The sequence below is a fragment of the Lithobates pipiens genome, unplaced genomic scaffold (assembly GCF_037356315.1).
Source record: "Lithobates pipiens isolate NorthernLeopardFrog02 unplaced genomic scaffold, aLitPip1_a1.2 Scaffold_18, whole genome shotgun sequence".
Classification (NCBI taxonomy): domain Eukaryota; kingdom Metazoa; phylum Chordata; class Amphibia; order Anura; family Ranidae; genus Lithobates; species Lithobates pipiens.
In genome coordinates this window covers 630,656,783-630,676,794 of record NW_027507758.1, presented here as the reverse complement: position 1 = coordinate 630,676,794, position 20,012 = coordinate 630,656,783, and the positions used below count along the sequence as shown (strand labels likewise).

The window sequence follows — 20,012 nt, the reverse complement described above, 5'->3', positions numbered from 1 at the left end:
GAGCAGACCAAAAAAAAAAAAAAAAAAAGAACATGTCAGTGGGGGAGGGGCTCTCTTTTATTCAGCTAGGAAAAGATGGTCATGTGGGCATCACATGAGGCGTTAACCCATTGTCTGCTGACGTGACGTCATGCTTTCTTTTTCTGCAGAGCTGATCCATTCAGAGCACATTACAGGGGGCATTACATGGGACAGGGGACATGACATGGGGCAGAGCACATTACATGGGGCAAGGCACATGACAGGGCACATTACATGTTGCAGAGCACATTACATGGGGCAGAGCACATTACATGGGGCAGAGCACATTACATGGGACAGGGCACATTACATGGGGCAGGGCACATTACATGGCGCAGAGCACATTACATGGGACATTACACGGGGCAGAGCACATGACATGGGACAGGGCACATTACATGGGGTGGGGGACATGATATGGGACATTACATGGGGCAGACTAATGGGCACATTGTGGGGGAGGGACACAGCTGGGCACAGTACCGGTGGCTTTCTTCTTCTGGCTTCAGAGCACATTTCATTTCTCCTCTAGGGGAGCGCTGTTCCCCCTCGGCCCCTCCTCCTCCTATCCTGTCCACCGCAGATGATGTCACTTACATGGGAAGGACAAGAGGGGAGGAGGGGCCTGCAGGGAACAGCGCGCTCCAGCCAATAGGATGCCAGCCACTCCCCTGCCTTTCTCTGCCTGTGTCTGTGTCCTCCTGTCAGCTGCCTGACTGACAGTCATATCACCGCGGAACCCTCCGGTTGAGAACCACTGATCTATGTAGTAACATTTACTTTAACACGTTAGATAAACTTTTTTTTTTTAAACTGACTTCTAAGTGTTTGTGAAATCTTACACCACAAAATACACTCAGCCAATGAAAGGTAATGACTCCATTTTTATTTTTCTCCTGCCATCAATGGCCAACACGTCATCCATGTCTTTGGTGATCTCTGATCTCCTTATCAACCATTTCTTACATGATGAAGATCAGCCATGGAGTATATCTGAGGTGTATATCAGGATGTGCTTCTTCCCCACATGAGATATAGAACATTCATATAGAAGACATTTCCCGCACTCAAGGCACTAATACACCTCAAGGGTTGTGTGGGGTCCCTGATGTACAGGAAGACAGGACTTCAGTGAGGAACAATTCCCTCACTCAGGACAGGAATACGGCTTCTACCGCATGTGAGATCTCCTATGTTTGGTAAGATTGGATTTGACTGCAAAACATCTCCCACACTCAGGACAGGAATATGGTTTCTCCCCTGTGTGACATCTTAGATGTGTGTAAAGATGGGACGTCTGTGAGAAACATTTCCCACACTCAGGACAGGAATATGGCTTCTCCCCCGTGTGAGATCTCAGATGTGTGTGAAGATGGGACTTATCTGAAAAACATTTCCCGCACTCAGGACAGGAAAGTGGCTTCTCCTGCGTGTGAGATCTCTGATGTGTTTTAAGAGTGCACTTCTCTGAAAAACATTTCCCACACTCAGGGCAGGAATACGGCTTCTCCCCCGTGTGAGACCTCTGATGTTTGTCAAGATGGGACTTATCTGAAAAACACTGCCCACACTCAGGACAGGAAAGCGGCTTCTCCTGCATGTGAGATCTCTGATGTGTGTTAAGATTGGACTTGACTGAATAACTTTTCCCACACTCAGGACAGAAATATGGCTTCTCACCTGTGTGAGATCTTTTATGAACATTATATTGGGATTCAAAATGAAAACACTTCCCGCACTCAGGACAGGAATATGGCTTCTCCCCCGTGTGAGATCTTTGATGTGTGTAAAGATGGGATGTCTGTGAGAAACATTTCCCACACTCAGGACAGGAATATGGCTTCTCACCTGTGTGAGATCTTTTATGTACATTATATTTGGATTTAAAATGAAAACACTTCCCGCACTCAGAACAAGAATATGGCTTCTCCCCCATGTGAGAACTTTTATGCACATTAAGATGAAATTTAGAACGGAAACACTTCCCGCACTCAGTACAGGAAAACCTCTTATCTGTTGGAAGGACGGCCCCGTCCCTCACAGACTGAGGTTCCTCAGGATAAGAGGAATACGATGGTCCATCTACACTGTGTGGTGCCGGATGGACATTTGAGGTAGTCGGGTTTTCTCCTGGACTATACTGTGTGATGTCCTCATCTTCTACTTTACAGTCTGGAGACAAAGTGAGACAATCCTCTGAGGTTTTCCTCATCTCCCGTCCATCTACTAAAATAGAAATACAAAGATTATTACTAGACATGAGCTGATTGGTTCCCCTAAACCAGGACTCCGCCCACATCAGGCAGCTTTGTCTCTGAGGATCTTACAATTCCCCCCTCAAGGTAACTAGTAAATGGGTCCTCTGATCTCCTACCAGATCATTTCTTTATTCATGGACCTTAGTCAGAGAGTGAGGAAACAACGAGAACTGTCTTTTATAGGAGTGACAGTGATGAGGGGATTATAGGACGAGTGTCCCCTCCCCCTCTATCACTCATTGCCATCTTCCCAACACAAGAAGTCCTGCACTTCCTAATTTTGTCCATGATTTAGTCATGAATAACAGCGGGGCTGAGCCCCACCAGAGGTCAGAGAGTGAGGATACCAAGATGAAATAAGACTGGACTGATCCTGAAGACCCCCATCATTGGGTTATTGACTCCTCCTTCATTATAACTTTCTGTTTAAGGTTCCAAAGTTTGAGGAAGTTATCACATTATTATCAACGTGTAAAAGTCTGTGCTCCAATCAAATCAGATATAAAATATCCAGCTGGTAGAAAATGGATGTAACAAAAGAGAATACATATTATGTGTATATATAGCAGTGGGTAGAGGGGAGAGAGAAGTTAGGACTATGTAATGTACATCATATTGTATAATATACAACAGATAATACTATGTAGTATCAGAGTGATGTAATGTACAGTGCCCCTTGAAATTCTCCACATTTTTTTCATGTTATAACCAAAAACGTAAATGTATTTCATGTGATAGACCAAGTGAACTGAAAGGAAAATTATAAATGGTTTTCAAAAGTGAAAAGTGTGGTGTTCCCCCCCCCCAGTCAATACTTTGTAGAACCACCTTTCGCTGCAATTACAGCTGCAAGTCTTTTTTGGGGATGTCTCTACCAGCTTTGCACATCTAGGAGAGGGACATTTTTGCCCATTCTTCTTTTCAAAATAGCTCAAGCTGTGTCAGATTGGATGGAGAGCGTCTGTGTACAGCAACCAGCATGCTTGCTGAACAAACATTCAGTGCTGCTGGAGGGTTTGTAATGGATAAAAGAGTATGCATGTCCACAGACTTCGATGACAGGCTGACATTTATAAAAATGAATCGGTCCTGGATCAACAGCTGCTATGAAGCCCCTGATGCTGATGAAACTGATTGAATTTGCTAGGGATCTGAGATCCCTTGAAGACTGACTATGATGCCTATCCTATTCCTGAACCTTGATTATGCTAGCTTCCAACAATATTTTTGGTTTAGGGCACCACCAACACCCAAGACCCAATTTTTCTGCAGCTGTTTGACAGGTGCATGTAATTGCAATTTTGTTCTAATTGTTAACAGCAGGGCCCGTTCCTGCACCCAACAAGAGTAACTGTGAGGTGTTACAGTGTTCAGGCACCACCAACACCCAAGGCCCAATTTTTATACACCTGTTTGACAGGTGCATGTAATTTCAATTTTTCTTCTAATTTTTTAACAGCACGGCCCATTCTTGCACCCAAGAGTAACTGTGAGGGTTTACAGTGTTCAGGCACCACTAGGGATGGGAAAATGGTTTGGGCCGAGCATAAGTTTGGCCTGAACATTGCCCATTCAGGTATTCACCTAACACCCAAACTTTCTGGGCACTTAGTGGGATGTTCGCCCACCGTGCGCACAGTCAATAGGTTGTTAAGGCTTCCCTGTTGAGAGCTAAATTTAAAAAAAGAATTGTAAAAAAAAAAGAATGACAATTTAAAAACAATTGGGGAAAAAATGGTGTGGGGGTGGCCCTTTGGGTCTGGTATGGATTTTAACTACGTTCTTACTGGCGCATTGAAAAATGACGCCAGCAGGAAACAGTCCCTCACTCCTGAAGGTCATTAGAGTACCCGAGTACCTATTTCCAGCCCATTAGACTACCTGAGTGCCTATCTGCAGCCCATGCCTCCTAGAATATATGTTGAGGTGATTTCTTTCTAAAATGTGGTAGTTTTTGGGTAATTCCACTGTCCTGGTGCTCTCAGACCTTCAAAAGTGTGATAGGTAGGAATGAAATTAGATGTGTAATTTATGCTCCTAGAAAGCCTGATGGTCCTCTCTATGTGGCCAGGCTGTGAAAAAGTCTCACACATGTGGTATTGCCAAACTCAGGAGAAGTAGCAGAATGTATTTTGGGGTGTAATTGAAAGTATGTATTTGCTGTGTGTGAGAAAAAAACTTTTTGTGTAAAAAAAAATATATAATTTCTTAATTTTCCTAAGAATTGTGGGAAAAAATTACAACCTAAAAAAACTCACCATGCTTCTTACTAAATACCTTGGACTGTCTAATTTGGAAAAATAGGTCATTTGGGGATATTTGCACTGTCCTGACATTTCAGGGCCTCAAAAATAAGCTGTCAGGACATCAGGTGTGATCAATTTGTTATGATTTGCACCATAACTTGTCAACTCTATAACTTTCACACAGACTTTAAAATCATATCCACCAATTTGGGTTATTTTACGAAACATATGTAGCAGTATAAATTTTGGCCCAAAATTATGAACAAAAATGATTTGTTTGCAAAATTGTATAATCGAAACTTTATTTTTCAAAATTTTCGCTCTTTTTTTACTTATATCACAAACACCAAAAGTACCACCAAAATAAAGCTCTATTTGTGTGAAAAAAATTATAAAAATTTTGTTTGGGTACAGTGTTGCATGACTGAGTAATTGTTATTCAAATTGTGAGAGCACTGAAAGCTCAAAATTGGTCTGGGCAGGAAGGGGGTAAAAGTGCCCTGTATTGAAGTGGTTTAATTGGAAGCCTATGACAGAATTTTTAAAAAAAACGGCGTGGGGTCCCCACCAAAATCCATACCAGGCTCTTTGGGTCTGATATAGATTTTAAGGTGAATTCCATGCGAAAATAAAAAAAAAGGCGTAGAGTCCCCCCAAAGCATGAAGCCTGGCAGGCCAGGAAAGGAGGGATGAGCCAACGCCTCCCCTTCCCTGAACCATTACCAGTCCCCCCAAAGCACCTTGTCCCCCATGTTGATGGGGGCAAGGGCCTTCTCCCGATGACCCTGGACAGTGGTTGTCAGGGTCTGCAAGCGGGGGGCTTATTGGATCTGGAAGACCCCTTTAAACAAGGGAGCCCCCAGATCCCAGCCCCTCCCTATATGAATGGGTGTTGGGTATGGGTACATTGTACCCCTACCCATTCACCAAAAAAGTGTCAAAAATTAAGAAACACAGTAAACTGTTTTTGACAAGTCCTTTATTAAAAAAGGAAAAAAAATATAGTGTCCCTCAATGTAGCAATCAACGTTAATCACGTTGCCTCCAAACAGAAAAAAAAAAACAGCTGTCTTTTCTTGGGAAGCCTCCTGCTTCCTCTCTACTTTTGAAAGCTCTTACATAGGCAAGTGGCAGGGCCACCCGTGTATGTCACCCAGTTGGCATCACCCCCTTTCTGACTGCACATGATGTCATGTGACCTAAGAAGGGGCAGTGCTACCATGTGATATGACCAGGTGGCCCGCCCCTTGCCTATATAATAACTGTCAAAAGCAGAAAGGAGGCAGATGGCCGGGAAGGCCTCCCAGGGGGCGGAGCGTTTTTTTTCTTATAACTTTTCGGGTCTGGCGGGCGACGTGATTGACAGTGGATTACATCGAAGGACACTGTTTTTTTTTTCTTTTTAAATAAAGGACTTGCCAAAAACTATTTATTGTGTTTCTTACTTTTTGATACTTTTTTGGTGAATAGGTACAGGTACCATGTACCCGGTACACTTTCACATAGGGGGCGGGATCTGGGGGCCCCCTTGTTAAAGGGGCTTCCATATTCTGATAAAACCTGCAAATCCCAACAACCACAGCCCAGGGTTGTGGGGAAGAGGCCCTTGTCCCCATCAACATGAGGAAAAGGTGCTTTGGAGTGGGGGGCACAGAGCCCCTCTGCCTTAAAGCACCCAACATCTATGTTGAGGACATGTGGCCTGGTATGGTTCAGGAGGGGGTTTGATATTTGACCTCATTTACCCAGAATGCCAGATGACCTACCCATGATCACCTTGTACTGAACTGCATGCTAGGTAGGATATAAAGGGGCCCCTGCGCGGCCATCTTAGGTCTCTTCGGAACGCATGGCCTGCCTGTGAGGACTGCTGTAGGAGGTCTCCGGAGAGCGTGGCCTACAGCCACTGCAGAACATTTACAGACTTTGCCATCCCTCTGAGTGCAGAAGCAAGGCGCAGTGACCGGATTTTGAGGATCCAGTGACACCTCTTGAAGCATCAGAAAGACCCGGTACAACTTGCGGAGCGGTGCGACGAAGCCGGCCGGCCAGAAGCAAGACATAGTGCACCGGAGCAAAGCTGTCACACTTTGCAGTATCCAGCGGGTGAGAGGGCTGTTGCACATTGTTTATTACGCACTTGTACACACTTAGGCAGTCAACACAGCACTGCTGGGACCTGTAGTCCTACAGAGAAGGTTTTGCTAAAGACTGAAGTTAAACAGGCCTCAAGCCTATTTTGCACAGTGTCTTTAACACTGTGTTATCATCTAGCAACCTCAGGAAATAACAAGGTATACTGTTATTATATTGTGTATTTTGAGCTTTCACCGTTAGCTCTACACCAACATCGCACCACAGCTGTGTCAAGGGGACTGAGTCTAGTCAGTGGGGGTTCGTTGGCAGAGAACAAGCCTAAACAAATTCAGCAGCTCCTTCGGGGGTCAGTGCTACATACCTATCAGATCTCCTCTTACCCGGTGATGTGAGGGGCGGCTGATTGTCCATCATGACGTCCTTGTAGAGATCCTTGTGTCCTTCTAAATACTCCCACTCCTCCATGGAGAAATAGACAGTGACATCCTGACACCTTATAGGAACCTGACACACACAATGATAGAGTCACCATCCAGACACATCCCTTGTCTGTTACTGGATAATGTCCCAGAATTCCCAGAATCCTCCTCACCTCTCCTGTCAGAAGCTCCATCATCTTCTTGGTGACTTCTAGAATCTTCTGCATGTTGTGTCTCTCAGGTTTTAGGGAGTCACGTGAAGGCACTGTGATGGTCATATGATCACCTGACTTCACAAGAGGAAATCTCTGTATTGAGGAACCAATGGGAATATTGTGTTAGAATCTCAGAATCCACCTCACCTCTCCGGTCAAATCTGTGTTTTATTAATAGAGATAAGAGTGATGTCGTATGACCTCTCAGAATCCTCCTCACCTCTTTGCTCAGGTCTGTGTTTTATTAATAGAGATAAGTGATGTCATGTGACCCCCCAGAATCCTCCTCACCTCTCCGGTCAGCAGGTAGATGATCTCCAGGGTGATGTTTAGTAACTTCTCAGTCATGTGACTCCGGTCCGCCTCCATCCTCATTGGTGCCGTCATTTGATCTATACAGGTCTCCTCGTAGACGGATAACTTTGATAAATGAAAGTAAGAATTATTTGGATGGTATTGGTCACACAATAATAGGATGTGGATGTGAGGGGGTAATAGAAGGGTTGCTGTACATTTTCATACTGCCCCCATGAGAACACGTTTAGTTTGGACTGATTAGTGTTTTATACATTTTGGAGGTCTTGGGATGCCTCTTGGCCTGCTGGATCAGAAATTACTTTTTCTTTGTTGGATTTGTTTGATTTCTGAACTGGTTTTGAATATTTATAGATCTGCAGACAAGGACTGATAAATATGATCCTGCCTTTGCCTTTTTGGCTCTGAGGGAGTGTTGTGAGGACAATGTTGGGTTAGCATGATGTGCAAAAAGGGAACTTGCTGACTTTTGGCCAGAGTTGCCAGATAATCAAGATAATTGCCAGAACTCCGGCTGCAAGGCTCGAATCTCTGGCAGCCTGAGTGATGTCACTGTCACTCTCTGCAGTAAGAGAAGGGATTGGATTGGATAGCAGAAGGATGGTGCTGGTGGAGTAGAGAGCTGTTGGGATGAAGTCTGTTTTCCTCCCTCCAATGGCAGCCCAGTGTGGGTAGGAGAAGGACTTGCAGGGGGGAGGGGTTTATTCTCTTGGTTGCCAAATATTCTGCAGTATCCAGGACATTGTACAGAGAGGCAGTGGGTTCCTGGGGCTCTGAAATCCAGCACCAGGCACTGCCAGAGTCTGAGTCATGGGAAGATATTGAACTGTCCACCCATTAAGTGATGATGCGCAAACAGACCTCCACAAGGAACATATTTCTTGACCAGTGAGATGGTGAGGTGAAGGCTTCCTTCACTTGCTGGCAGGAAATCTTTATGGAGGTCAGAAAAGTAAGAGCATTTAGGGTGGGAGGACAATCATAGACCAAGAGTCCTTATGAGCCAGAAAGCCCCCCTCTTACCTCAGAAACTTTCAGACTGACTATCCCCTCAGAGTAAAAGAAAAAATTGTGGTGCTGCGCTTCCAAAAAAATGAGACCTTACACAAAAATGTTATCCCCTCAGAGGCCCCCATAGCCCTTCAGCCCCACTAACATCTCAGAATCGTTCAGCCCTTTTATTTCCTAAGAGGCTCCCAAAAGCTTTCAGCTACATTTCCTCCTCAGGGGTCCCAGAGTTCTTCAGATACAGTACACCATCAGAGGCTCCCGCAGTCCTTTAGTTCCACTACCACCTCAGAGACTCTTCAGCTCCTCTACTTCTCTCAGAGCCCTCAGTATTTTCCCCCCTCTAACACCAATGATGGGACATATTCTCTATGGCAGGCTGGGGAATGTTTTCTTCCTCCTGACCAGCAATGTAAGGGGCTCTGTGCTCCATACTCCCGACCCCTGCACTCAGGGGTCAAGTCCTGGGGGAAAAAGTGTGGGAACTCCCACCCAAGGTCCACTCCCCCACCCAAAAAAATAAAAAAATGATACGCTTATATGCACGAACACTCCAAAAGTGGTATTTTTCATCCAATTTTTGTATTGTGTGTATGAAGCTTAACTGTTAGTACATAAAAAAAACAATCCTCAATAAACATAAATCCGGTAATTCTCTGAATAATCAGCATTCATTCCATTGTGCTTCCATGCAAATATGAACATCATGTTCTGATCTTTATTGGGGAATGTTATTTTGTATATAGAGTGTTTATGTGGTGAGTTTACACTTTTCATTGTACAGAGTTTGGATAACACAGGGTTAAACGGAAAGGTCATAAATGAACTGCACATTATCTGGACAGAATGCTTGGGGAGATAGTGATGTGTTCCTGCTTAGGAGATGTATGTTAGCTTGGGGGGGGCTGAAAACTCTGAAGGGCTCCAATACACACTCGCTGCTATTCCAACCCTTCACATATTTCCACATAAACTTCCCTCCTGGCATTAAACTTTGCCAGGTATTGTGCTCAGCTTACAACCCCAAACTGATGTTCCTCCCTCAGCTCAACTCTCTCCCTGCATGTCCTGTGAACAGAATAGCTGATCTACCCGTCAGCTAGACCTAGACCTGATCTACCCGTCAGCTAGCTGTGACTGACAGGTAGATTGAAGCGGAAGCTGTCATGGGGCCCCCTACTGGCAATGCCTGAATGGTCAGGTGTGCGGCACTTACTATTGCGAGCTGTTTTGGCGGCTGCTGGTGTAGCACCTTCCACACAGCTCACATACTTCATAGTCTTGCAGGATGTGGCTGCTAACGGGAACTGAGTTCCTGTTGTGGAAAAAGTACAGGAACTCCGTTCCCATGCGTTCCCACCGGACTTGAGCCCTGCCTGCACTCCATCATTGTGTTGGCTGCATATTTGTCACAGTCCCTACCGTGTCTTTTAGACGGCCAGGCGTGGTCGCGCCCCAAGTTGCTCTAGGTGGTATTGAACTAATGACTGTTTGTTCTTGCTCCTGTTTCTTTACTTCTGAGCCACACCTCAGTTCTATTCTGCCTGCTTTCCAGCCATGCCTAGTTTTGCATAAAGTACTGTGGGCAATTCTGTTTGTACCTGTCACTCTTGGATCAGCTGTGGCAGGTTACCTAATTAGCTGGGTATTAAACCCTGTCTCACTCTGAGGGCTTGGTCAGTTCATTGTCTCTTGTCACCAAAGGTACCTGTGTTCAAAGTTACAGTGTTCCAGGACTGACCCTGGCTTCTATTTTGTTTATGCTGACTTCTGGAATCCTGGACAACGGCTTTACTTTGACGATCCCTTGGCTATTCCTGTCAAGCCCCATGCACAGATTCACAGCCCAGGTAGTTTATCTCTTTGTTACCGTGGGCTGTGTGTATTTGCAAGGGTGAGCGTACATCTCTGCGCCATGGACTCCAACCTAGGTAAGCCCTCACAATATTGTAACCATTGCCCATTGGCTGCCTGTGTAGTGAACTAATTGCCCTTTGTAGGCCATGTGTGGTCATTGTCTTCTCTATGTATGGTCAGTGCTGTTTGCTTAGGAACATATTACTAGAAGTTATCCCAAAATGGAAGATAATGTTCCAGATCTATACATGGGGAAATGTTCTGACCCTGAAGGGGTTCATCTACAAATAATAAATGTTCAGCGATAGTTACAATAAAACATTCTGATAACAAAGTGTCAGACAACTCCTGGGATAACGAGGAAGAAATTACTCAGAAATACCCCCCGGCTGTAGATGACTAGGTGCGCTGGGCTCTGTATTCCAACAGAGTTCATGGTGCCTGTGAAACAATAGACGCCTCTATAGCAATAAATGGGGAATACCGGCATAAGGAGCAGAAGCGACAATCCACCGCCAGAGTCCTGGCTGCAAATACTACAGTGGATGACGGGATGTCTTTTTGATAAAATTGCCCCCCCCCCTTCGAGTTCATCATCCCATCCCCAAAAAAATCCCGTCCCTTTCAGACTCCTATTATGAGACTCATCATAGTGTCTCTGGAGGGATCACTGATCATTCCCATGTAAAATCTTACAGAAATCTTCCCTAATCCCGACCTTTAATTATCATTTCATTCCCCCCACATACAATGTCTGGAACCGACATTTACTGACATCAATAACTCCCCTCGGGGTACAGACCAGAAATCCCCTCATTGTAATATATGGGGATATTCTACATTTCCACACTATATATGTGTGTATCATCATCTGCTGGAGATAAAAGACATCACAGTGACTATGGAGGAAGAGGACGGACATGACGCGGGGGTTACTGGGTGTAAATAGAAAATAAGATCTTATTACCTCCTCTACTGCTTATTTATTCCAGTAACGTCTCCTATTTCCTGTCACATGGAACTTCCTGTATGTACATGACATCACTTCCTGTCTAAATTCCATAGAAACGACCTGTCTGGACATGAGTAAGATCACCACCTTGTGGAGCTTAGAGGAACTGCAGCCCCAAGAAATGTCTCATAGTCACCATTCCTTTAACCACCTCAATACTGGACACTTTCAACCCCCTTTCATGCAACGCTGTACCCATATAACAGTTTTATCATTTTTTTCACACAAACAGAGCTTTCTTTTGGTGGTATTTAATCACCGCTGGGTTTTTTATTTCTTGAGCTAAAAATAAAAAAAGATTTAAATTCTTTTAAAAAAAACGCATTTTTCTTAGTTTCTGTTATACATTTTTTTTGATAAATTTTATTGAAATTTGCAAATGACAAAAGACAGAGATGACAAGACACCCCAACAGACAGAGGGTCACAGCCCCCGATACATATAGATAGCGGATACAAAGAATGAGACAAGATTTGAAAACCACAACTGATTGAGTATCAAACATTGCTAAGATCAAGGAGACGTGGATGGATGAGAACAAAGAAAGGGTGATAGACCTCATGTAGGGTCCTGAATGGTGCCCTAAAAGCAGTGCCTCTCCTGACCCTAAGATAAGGCTAGTAGTTGGACTGCAGACAAAGAAACTACTTAACTTCAAACTAAAACAAATCAGATAAAAGATCCTAGACAATATACATTCTTATAGTATCCCTTGTACTCCAGAATTAGAAAAGGAGTACTAAAACCTGCTGAGAAGGGAGGCAATGAAGAATATAGCTAGGTCTAGCTACTAGAACTCTCAGAACGTCGCAGGAGTAGATCTTGATAACAAAATGAAGTGAGTAAAGCCAGCGCTCTGAGTCCAAAAGGGTGAAATTGATAAATATTTACCATCTGCCGCATCATTCCCTTTAACCCTTGGTCATCCATCCTCGACAACCAGGACGCACCGGCAAAGATCCTCAGAGGATACCAAAAAATCTGCTTTCTGGTGGTTTGCGATGCTTGGCGAGAAACCCAATTAAAAATCACCCATCAGGTGTATATTTTGTTTTATCACAGCAAAGAGGACTCTTCCCTCTCTACATGCCCCTGGTGTACCACCTCCCAGCTGTCTCTTTTTCACAGACTGTGGACCTGCTGAGCTACCTCCACCTTCTGGGATCAGGTTCTGAATTATATAGATGAGATTCAGCAGTTATCTCTTCCCAAAGACCCCTTACTATGCCTTTTCAGCAACAACGCTTCAATGGCCTCCTTATCATCATCTTCATGTGACTCTCTCCCTCACTGGGTGCATATCTGCCTTCTAATAGCTCACAGAGTCCTCATGCAAGCCTGGATCCACCCTACCCCACCTCAAATCGCTTGGGTGAAACAATCACTTCATATCCTATTTCTCCTGGAAAAGTTGGACACTGTCACCCAACACTCTAAAGCCGCGTACACACGGGCGGACTGTCTAGCCAACTTAGTCCATCAGACAATCCGACGGACAGTCCGTCATACTTTCGAATGAACGGACTTGACCACACACACCACTTTTTGAGCGGACTAATACGGCGTACTAAGTCCGCCATACTATCCGCCCTACTTTTGAAATGAACGGACTCGCCCACACACACGGAGGAAAGTCTGCTCATTTCGAGCGTGTCTCCAGGTAGGCGGGGCCCGTGAAGGAGACGTCGCTGACCCCGCCGCCTGGTATGGACTTAAAGGGGAACCCCAACGCCGAAAAAAATCGGCGTGGGGGTCCCCCCCCAAGTCCACAACAGACCCTTGTCCGAGCACGCTACCCGGCCGGCCAGGAAAGGGGGGCGAGCGAGCGCCCCCCTCCTAAACCGTACCAGGCCGCGTGCCCTCAACATGGGGGGGTGCCTTGGGGAAGGGGGGCCGCGCGGCCCCCCCACCCCAAAGCACCTTGTCCCCATGTTGATGAGGACAAAGGCCTCTTCCCGACAACCCTGGCCGTTGGTTGTCGGGGTCTGCGGGCGGGGGGCTTATCGGAATCCGGGAGCCCCCTTTAATAAGGGGGCCCCCGGATACCGGCCCCCCACCCTATGTGAATGAGTATGGGGTACAATGTACCCCTACCCATTCACCTGTAAAATAAAAGTACAAAAAAAAACAACACACAAGATAAAATACTTTATTGCACAGCTCCGGGGGTCTTCTGTCTTCGGGGGTCTTCTCGCCAGACTCCTCCACTATCTTCTTGTAGCTCTTTTGCTAGCGGAGGAGTCCGGCTTTCTTCCTCGCCGCCGGCCTCTTCTCCCGACTTCGGGGGTCTTGTCCCCCTCTTCGGTTCTTCTGCCGGGTCTTCTGTCGCCGCCGCCGCCGCCTTCTGTTCTTCTTCTTCTTCTTCTCCAGGAGATGTTGCCTCGACGATCTCTCCGGCCGGAATGCCAGGGACGCACTGCGCGGCCACTTATATAGGGACAAGGGGCGGTGTCACATGGCTTTATGTCACATGGGTTGGTGTCACATGGTGACCCCGCCCCCTTACGATGTCATAGTCCCCATGTGACATCAACCCATGTGACCAACCCATGTGACATAAAGCCATGTGACACCGCCCCTTGTCCCTATATAAGTGGCCGTGCAGTGCGTCCCTGGCATTCCGGCCGGAGAGATCGTCGAGGCAACATCTCCTGGAGGAGAAGAAGAAGAAGAAGAACGGAAGGCGGCGGCGGCGGCGACAGAAGACCGGGCCACTGCCTGTAAAAGAGCTATAAGAAGGCGCGGTGGCCCGGCAGAAGAACCGAAGAGGGGGACAAGACCCCCGAAGTCGGGAGAAGAGGCCGGCGGCAAGGAAGAAAGCCGGACTCCTCCGCTAGCAAAAGAGCTACAAGAAGATAGCGGAGGAGTCCGGCGAGAAGACCCCCGAAGACGGAAGACCCCCGGAGCTGTGCAATAAAGTATTTTATCTCGTGTGTTGTGTTTTTTTTTGTACTTTTATTTTACAGGTGAATGGGTAGGGGTACATTGTACCCCATACTCATTCACATAGGGTGGGGGGCCGGTATCCGGGGGCCCCCTTATTAAAGGGGGCTCCCGGATTCCGATAAGCCCCCCGCCCGCAGACCCCGACAACCAACGGCCAGGGTTGTCGGGAAGAGGCCCTTGTCCTCATCAACATGGGGACAAGGTGCTTTGGGGTGGGGGGGCCGCGCGGCCCCCCCTTCCCCAAGGCACCCCCCCATGTTGAGGGCACACGGCCTGGTACGGCTCAGGAGGGGGGGCGCTCGCTCGCCCCCCTTTCCTGGCCGGCCGGGTAGCGTGCTCGGACAAGGGTCTGTTGTGGACTTGGGGGGGACCCCCACGCCGATTTTTTTCGGCGTTGGGGTTCCCCTTTAAGTCCATACCAGGCGGCGGGGCCAGCGACGTCTCCTTCGCGGGCCCCGCCTACCTGGATACCCGCTCGAAATGAGCGGACTTTTCTCCGGGCGGGAAAAGTCCGCTCATTTCAAAAGTACGGCGGACTGGCATACACACCGGCGGATTGTCCGCCGAAATGCGAGTCCGACGGACAGTATTACGGAAATTCCGAAATACTTAGTCCGCCAGACTGCACGCTGAAAAAGTCCGCTGAAGCCCACACACGAGCGGACTGTCCGCTGAAATGTGTTTCGGCGGACTAAGTTGGCCAGACAGTCCGCCCGTGTGTACGCGGCTTTAGTCTCTGAAACGTTTTATTGCCAGGTGGCGCCATTTCATGGAACAATCCTTCTCATCAGAAGAGATCTCTATTCACATGACATCCTTTTGATACACGGACTGGTACCTATGTGCAGACCCTGCCAACGCACTGGGCAAACTCAGGATCCAGGACACCTCTGAATTCCAGACCTAGGCCCCATTCACAGTTTATCTACTGCTCTTTTCAATTTGAAAAATATACTTCTTAATAGGAATGGGCCAAACACCCCCCAGTTTGGTTTGCATCTAGAACATGCGAACGGACTGAAAGTTTGCGCTAACATTGAAACACCGTTAAAGTGTATGGGACTCGAACGTGAGAAATCAAAAGTGCGAATTTTAAAGTCTAATATGCCAGTTATTGTCCTAAAAAGGGTTTGAGGACCCGGGTCCTGCCCCAGGGGACATGTATAAATGGAAAAGAAAGTTTTAAAAACTGCCGTTTTTTTGGGAGCAGTGATTTTAATAATGCTCAAAGTAAAAAAGTGAAATATTCCTTTAAATATCGTACCTGGAGGGTAACTATAGTATGCCTGTAAAGTGGCGCATGTTTCCCGTGTTAAGAACAGTCCCTGCACAAAATACATTTCTAAAGGAATTAAAGTAATTTAAAGCTGCTTGCGTAATGTCGGGTCCCGGCAATATGGATGAAAATTATTGAGAAAAACGGCATGGGTACTCCCCCCAGCCCATTACCAGGCCCTTTGGGCCTTGTATGGATATTAAGGGAAACCCTGCACCCGAATTAAAAAAAAGAAAAGGTGTGGGGCCCCCAGGCCCTATATACTCTGAACAGCAGTATACAATGGGTCAAAACAAGACAGGTACTGTAAGTTTGTTCTTAAGTTGAATCTGTTTGTAATTTGGAACAGGTACATTTTGTAAGTGTGGCTCCAGCCAAAAAATCTATTTTTAAGCTTTTTGGATAACATGGGAAAGGGTTATCGCCCCTATCACATTTGTTTTGGTGTCCATGCCCCTGTTTAGAAGATTTCCCCTCACTTTCTGTCCCAATGACAATTGGATTTTGAAAATTTGTGGTTATTAGGGAAACAAGGATTGGTGATAAAGCATCAGTGGAGACACCTTTTCCCCATATTAACTCTCACAGGAGAGAATTTCTCTTCCTAGGTGTAGATTTCCTCTCACTTCCTGTTGTCTCCTTCCATTTGTAAGTAGGAGTCATTTGTAAGTCAGATGTTTGAAAGTAGGAGACTGCCTGTATATTCTATATGGCCTGCCCTATGTACTCTGCTTAAAATTGGGCCTTAGGTGTTGGTGGTACCAGAACACTGTAAGCCCTCACAGTTACTCTTGGTGGGTGCTGGAACGGGCCCTGCTGTGAAATATTATATCAAGAATTGTAATTACATGCCCCTGTTAAACAGGGGCAGAAAAACTGGGCCTTTGGTGGTGGACTGGTGGTGTCACAGCACTGTAAGCCCTCAAAGTTACTCTTGGTGGGCGCAGGAACAGGCCCCGCAGTGAAATATTAGATCAAAAATTGTCATTACATGCCCCTGTTAAACAGGGGCAGAAAAATTGGGTCTTAGGCAGTGGGGGTGGTGCCTCAACAATGTAACCCCTCACAGATACTCTAGTTGAGTGCAAGAACAAGCCCTGCTATGAAATATTATAGCAAAAATTATAATTATACGCCCCTGTTAAACAGGGACAGAAAAATTGGGCCTTGTGGTGCCCTGAAACAAAACTGTTCTTAGAAGCTATCAACATGAACATTGAGGAGGAATAGGATAGTCACTCAGCATAACAGAATAGTCACTCAGCATAGGCAGTCTTCAAGGGATCTCACATTCATAGAAAAATGAATTGGTTACATCAGCATCAGGTGCTTGGTAGCTGGTGATCCAAGACTGATTCGTTTTTATGAAGGTGAGCCAATCAATTGAGTCTGTGGACAGGGACACTCTGTGATTGGTTACAAAGCCTCCAGCAGCACTGAATGTGCATTCCGAAAGAACGCTGGATGCAGGACAGGCCAGTAGCTCAAATGCATATTGTGCAAGCTCTGGCCAGTGATCCATCCTCAACACCCAGTAACCCAGTGGATTTTCAGTTGGAAAGGTCTCCAAGTCTGATCTTGCCCCTAGGTATTCCTGCACCATGTAAATCAGACGCTGGCAATGGTTAATGGAACTGATCAGACCTTGGGGCTGCGGACTAAAGAATTGCCTGAACACATTGGTCAGATGGCCACCTTCTCCACCGCTCCTTCTGTGACTGAACCAAGCCTCAGCAACACGTTGTTCATGAGGACCAGGAAATTGTAACCTCCCAGGCTCTGGAAATGCATTGCACAAACCTTTAAGCAAAGCTTCCCAAAGATGTTTCATTCTCTGCTCCCTCTGCAAAGGCTGGATAAGTTCCGCAACCTTACCCTTGTAACGTGGATCAAGAAGGGTTGCCAGCCAGTAATGATCCCTCTCCTTAATACCACGAATCTGAGGGTCCTTTCGCAGGCTTTACAGGATCAGGGAGGCCATGCAGCAAAGGTTTGCTGAGGCATTCGATGCGGAGTCCTCTAGGTCACTAAGGATGACATGATCCACAGCCACATACAAGTCCATGGATTTCTGGGGACTGAGAACAATCCCTTGAAGACTGCTGCTGATGCTGAGTGCTAGGCTCCACCTCCATGCTGACACAATCCTCATCCTCCTCCTCTTCCTGTGTGATCGGCGGGCCCACAGGAATACGGTCTGGATAAAGGGGGCCTTGAGAAGTAAGGAAGTCCTCTTCTTCCTCCCTCTGTTCTGCCTCAAGTGCCCTGTCCATTATTCCACGAAGTGTGTGCTCCAACAGGAAGACAAGAGGTACAGTATCAATGATGCACTGTCACTGCTCACCATCCTCGTGGCCTCCTCAAATGGTGACAGGAAAGTTCATACATCCTTGATCAGTAGCCACTGGCGTGGCAAACAAAAGCCAAGCTTCCCTGACCCTGTCCTGGAGCCATACTGACACAGGTACTCATTGATGGCCCTACATGTGCACCCGCTGCAGCATTGCCAATGTTGAGTTCCATCTGGTGGGCATGTCACAAATGAGGTGGTTCTTGGGCAGGCTGCATTCCTTTTGAAGGTCAGCCAGCCAAGCACTGGTATTATATGACAGGCGGAAATACCCACAGACTTTCCTGGCCTGCCTCAGGAGATCCTATAAGCCTGGGTACCTGCAAAAGAACCGCTGTACCACCAAATTAAGGACGTGAGCCAAACAGGGAACATGGACCAAGTGTCCCTGTTGGAGGGCAGAAAGGAGGTTGATACCATTGTCACAAACCACCATTCCTGGCTGAAGCTGGTGTGATGTTAACCACCTCTTAACCTGCCCCTGACAGAGCTTCCCCTGGAGGGAATCCTACCTCGTTGGAGATGTGTCTCATCCTCCTCCCTCCTATCAGCCACCTACCTAGAGTCAGTGACCTTAGCATCCCTTCCCTCCTTGTCACTGGAGCAAACCTGGCAGTATGCTGCAGCTGGGGGAACATGACTGCTGGTTTCTTGTCCCTCTTGGGCACCCCCTCTCTGGGCTCGCGTTACTGCCTTCCTCAACCTGGATACCATCATCGGGGCCTTAAAAACGCTGAGCATCCTCCTGCAGCATGTACCCGACACTGTGATCGAACAGTTCGGGGGACTTCTCCATGCATGACGGTGGGGCTAGGGAAGGAGTGACTGATGACATTGAGTCAATGGAATAGGTCGCTTTGGCAGCTGCATTGGCAGGCAAGCTACTCTGACCCTGGGTGACAGAGGATAAGGATGATGAGGACGGCTTAGTTATTCACTCTACCAACTCTTCTGCATGTTGTGGATCAACATGGCCAGCTGCCAAAAAAAAGGACAAGCATGCCCCAGGGCCACATGCTGAGGATGCACTGTGTCCACGACCAGTACTGTTGGCTGTAGACACAGAGCCTGCTTGCCCTCTTTTATTGGCCTGTGAGTGTCTGCCTCCTTGGTGGCCTTCCAGACATGCTGTAAAATTTTATTAGCAAAACACCACCTGAAGTTTACTAGAAAAAGTACACCAGCAATGGCCTGCCATCAGATATAGGCTTGGCTAGACTAGAATGCAGTGGATATATATATGTAGGAGACTGTATATATATTTTATTCACTGCAGATCACTGAATCACCTTCATCACCATCATCTGCCTGAAAACGAACACCAGGAATGGCCTGCAGCCAGATATAGGCTTGGCTAGACATATATATATATATATATATATATATATATATATATATATATATATATATTGTAGACATGTCACTGGAGAAGTGATCGAGGGGGTGTACATCTCACCTAGGTTGCTACACAGTGTGAGATGGTAAATCCAGGATGGATCAGTTTCTCAGCAGCGATATGCTGCTGAGTTGTTATTTAATTTTGCCGGGCCTGGGTTTATATGGAATGGCAGGTAGGTTTGGTAGAGGGACCTGTCATTCCACATCCCCCGATCCAGTTCTGGGTTTGGGATCAGGTGAGCTTTGATCCTAATTAGCCTGGGAAGCTAAAGGCACTGCAGGGTCTGCAGGTGGTTGCTCTCAGCCAGGGAATGAACAATCTGTGTGTTGAAGGAAGCTGCAAGCACAGCCACTGCTGGAGCTAAAACTCACCCTGCGATATCCAGGCGAAAGACGCTGTGTTTGTAAGTGTCAGATAGGTGAGCAGAACCTGTTAGTAAGCGCCCAGCCGGGCTAGGACTTTTATTTTTGTTGTACTTAGAAAGCACGGTGTTGCTGTATATTTTGTTTGCTGGACTGTTTGTACCACGAATAAACGCCAAGATCTGCTTTATAAATTCCAAGTCTGCTGTGAACTGTGTCCAAACACACCCT

General features: G+C 46.7%; 2 protein-coding genes and 1 pseudogene across 3 annotated transcripts in view; 1 reads left to right on the top strand and 2 right to left on the bottom strand.

Moving 5' to 3' along the window:
- LOC143989909 (uncharacterized) overlaps positions 1-11,481 on the bottom strand; it is a 123,623-nt pseudogene extending 112,142 nt beyond the window's left edge. Inside the window, exons 1-4 of the transcript XR_013277098.1 lie at positions 11,404-11,481; positions 7,548-7,676; positions 7,215-7,349; positions 7,003-7,126 (exon numbers count right to left, since the gene is read on the bottom strand). The product of XR_013277098.1 is annotated as an uncharacterized LOC143989909 (transcript). The remainder of the gene's footprint in view (positions 1-7,002; positions 7,127-7,214; positions 7,350-7,547; positions 7,677-11,403) is intronic.
- The window catches only part of LOC143986879 (uncharacterized), a 1,041,669-nt gene that overhangs the window by 759,079 nt on the left and 262,578 nt on the right, over positions 1-20,012 (top strand). The gene's annotated exons all lie outside the window — the stretch shown is intronic.
- Positions 886-5,931, bottom strand: LOC143989767 (uncharacterized). Its single transcript, XM_077490038.1, has one exon. It carries the CDS (start codon positions 2,318-2,320, stop codon positions 1,193-1,195), a length of 1,128 nt encoding a protein of 375 aa, XP_077346164.1. The 5' UTR covers positions 2,321-5,931; the 3' UTR covers positions 886-1,192.